Genomic DNA, 2,818 nt, shown 5'->3' on the forward strand with positions numbered 1-2,818 from the left:
CAAACCCCCTCTTGCCATGCTGGGGCCTGGGATCTATCTCCTGCTAGGCACGGCTGGGGGAGAGCAAAGAACATGGAGCCACTCCCTGTGCTAGACACCCCACGGCTGCACCCCTCGCTCACCTCCTCGTTGTCATAGAGCGCAATGAGACGCACATTGGGCTCCTGGGAGAGGGAGGAGGGCGCTGCGCACGAGTCTATCAAGGCCTGCAGGGTTAGAGGAGAAAGGATACCAGTTGAGTGCCAGCCGGTCCCGGGAAGCTCAGCACTGAGCCAGCAGGAACTTCCCCAGGAGAGCCCAAAGCACCGAGGAAGGGAGCTGTGGGCACACACATTGCCCAGCGAGAGCAGGAGTCACCCCTGGGAGCTGCTGGGAACTCCACACACCCAGCAAAGGGGGGAGCCCCCATCCAACCCCAGATCCTCCAACAAACCAGACCCACCCCATAGGAACACACCTCCCTGCAGAGCCTCGGGCCAGCCCACAGCCCCGCTAAGCCAAGCCGGGGTGTGCGGGGGCCACGCTGCGGCCTCCATGCTCCTTTGCCCCTCTTGCTCACCTGCAGGGCGCAGTAGCAGCTGTGCAGGTTGTCCAGGCGTGGGGAGAAGATGAACTCGTCGAAGGCACCACCCAGCGTCTGCAGGCAGAGAGCCAGGAGGAGCAGGGCACAGGCTCTGGGTCACCAAAAAGTACCTGCCACTGGGTCCCCATTCCAACCCCCTCATCTCTGCCCCTCAGGAGCCGCCTCCTCTCATTCCGCTCAGCTCCCAGCCCTGGTACGCCCCAGGCAGAGGAAGCGTGCCTGGTAAAACCCGTGCAGTGCCAGCCTACAGGCTGTGTGCAGGCAGAGGGAGGCTCCTGCCCTTACTCACCGCTGGCTGCGTATCCGCCAGGCATAGTTCCAGCTCCACAATCTGCTCTGGTTTCACCCCCAGCTGGGGGCAGAGCAGGGAAAGCAGGACAGGGCTGTGCCGCTCTGCCTGGGAAGAAAGCAGAGCTGCGGGCAGGGCAGGCAGTGGATGGCAGGGGAAACTCCCTGTTCCCTCTGGCAGAGCCGTTCCACACCCCACTCACGTTGGCACAGTCCTCCCTCCTACTAACACGTCCCGTGTTCAAGCCCCCACCTCACAGAGGACAGCAAGGCCATTCACAGGGCACAGCGAGGGGCTCTCTGCCCCCTGTGCAATCCCTCCTCCCTGCCCTGCCTCCCCAGGGAGACTGTGGCAGCTTTACGGGGGCTGCACCCCCTTCTATATACGATGGCTGCAGACCAGGGTGGGAACAGAGAGATGGCTGAGCAGATGTGTCGTGTACACAGCTCTCAGAGCAGTGGGAAGAGTGGAAGGTTACCAGCAGTCCATGGGGAGAAGGTGAAGGGGAACCTGCTGGCAGGTCCCCGAGGACTGGAAATCAAAGGTGACAAGAGTGAGGTCCTAGCAAGCGCCCCTGCTAGTCCTTGGCACCCGGCTCACCTGGGCCGCAGCATCGCAAGGTATGGCCTCCATGAGCACCTCCTTTTCCAGCTCCTCCTGCACAGCAGTGGCCAGAATGGGAACCCTGTGGGGAGATGGTGCCATTAGCTCCCAGGGCTTTGCTCACCTGTCCTGCCTGGGTCACACAAAACCAACCCTTCCTGGGGTGCCTGCCTTGCTCCTCCAGGAGTGATTGCCATGCCGAACGGAGGAAGGACACACAACATTTCAAGCACAGATCTATTGTGTCACCTCAGGACACCCCAGTGTCCTTTCCCAAGTCTCAAGTTTGGAAGCATCTCCTGGGAGGACTCTATGGGGCTAAGAAAAGCCATTGCAGACCTCCCCATTGCGATGAGCGGCTGCCAAAGGGAGAGAGCTGAGGCTGGGGACCGCTCCAGCTGGGTCCCAGCCCTCCCCGAGGGCTGGCCAGGGGTCAGGGCCGAGACAGGCCTTACAGGTGGTGCTCGGTGTTGGGCCCGAAGTTCTCATTGATGCTGCGCTGCAGATGGATGGCCAGGTGGGGAATGCGGAGGACGGGCCGCTCCACACGTACCAGGCGCTGCTCCAGGCGCCCCGTGGCCGGGTCCTGAAACACAAGGAGGACTGCTGGAGCCAGGCCTGCAGGGCTGAGAGGTTGCGGTAAGTTCTAGTCTGGGTGGGAGTCACAGCCCCAGAGCCGGGGGCACACAGCTAGCCCACCATACCTGTCCCAAATCAGGCTCACCTTTATGATCACCCTCCCGGCCACAGTAAGGTCACGGTCAAACCAGGTGTTCCAGATGCCCCCTCCGTAGGTCTCCACACCGACCTGCACCATGCCCACCTGCCCCCGCTTAGAGCGCCGCTTCACCTGGGCGAGAGCAGAGGTGTCACTGCCAGCACCACAAAGCTCCAGGGACTGGGTAACTGGTGGGGACTGGGCAGAGCTCGTCCAGAGTCTCATCACTGATCCTGTCAGCACAGGGTGCTGTGAGGCGCTTTGTGGGACAGGGGACACAGAGGCAACACCCGCAGGTGGAGCAATGCAGGGGGTCAGCATGGGCTGCCCTGGGTGGCAGATTTGGGAGGTGCAGGGACCCGGCAACGGTGCTGCGGGGCACAGGGGAAGTCAGGGTGGATTTTGCTTGTGGAATGAAACTGGAGGGCACCAGAGGAGGCCCCAGCTCCGGGGGAAGGCACCCGGCCGGCCGGCTGGCCTTACCCTGAGGCAGGGGCTGTCGGTGTGGGCCCCCAGCAGGCTGAACCCATTCCCAGGCTGGAACTGGCCGCCGACGGCGAAGGCGATGAGGGTGGAGTAGTTCCTGGTGACGAAGTACTGGGGGCAGAGGGGCAGGGGTGAGGGC

General features: G+C 62.8%; 1 protein-coding gene across 1 annotated transcript in view; it reads right to left on the reverse strand.

Annotated features, from left to right (window-relative positions):
- Nucleotides 1-2,818, reverse strand: part of DNPEP (aspartyl aminopeptidase) — a 21,397-nt gene that overhangs the window by 15,627 nt on the left and 2,952 nt on the right. Inside the window, exons 2-8 of the mRNA XM_009328252.1 lie at nucleotides 2,677-2,790; nucleotides 2,200-2,325; nucleotides 1,931-2,061; nucleotides 1,473-1,557; nucleotides 873-980; nucleotides 560-637; nucleotides 112-206 (exon numbers count right to left, since the gene is read on the reverse strand). Of these exons, the coding sequence (XP_009326527.1) occupies nucleotides 112-206; nucleotides 560-637; nucleotides 873-980; nucleotides 1,473-1,557; nucleotides 1,931-2,061; nucleotides 2,200-2,325; nucleotides 2,677-2,790 (737 nt within the window). The remainder of the gene's footprint in view (nucleotides 1-111; nucleotides 207-559; nucleotides 638-872; nucleotides 981-1,472; nucleotides 1,558-1,930; nucleotides 2,062-2,199; nucleotides 2,326-2,676; nucleotides 2,791-2,818) is intronic.

The sequence above is a fragment of the Pygoscelis adeliae genome, unplaced genomic scaffold, assembly GCF_000699105.1.
Source record: "Pygoscelis adeliae isolate BGI_AS28 unplaced genomic scaffold, ASM69910v1 Scaffold577, whole genome shotgun sequence".
NCBI lineage: Eukaryota > Metazoa > Chordata > Aves > Sphenisciformes > Spheniscidae > Pygoscelis > Pygoscelis adeliae.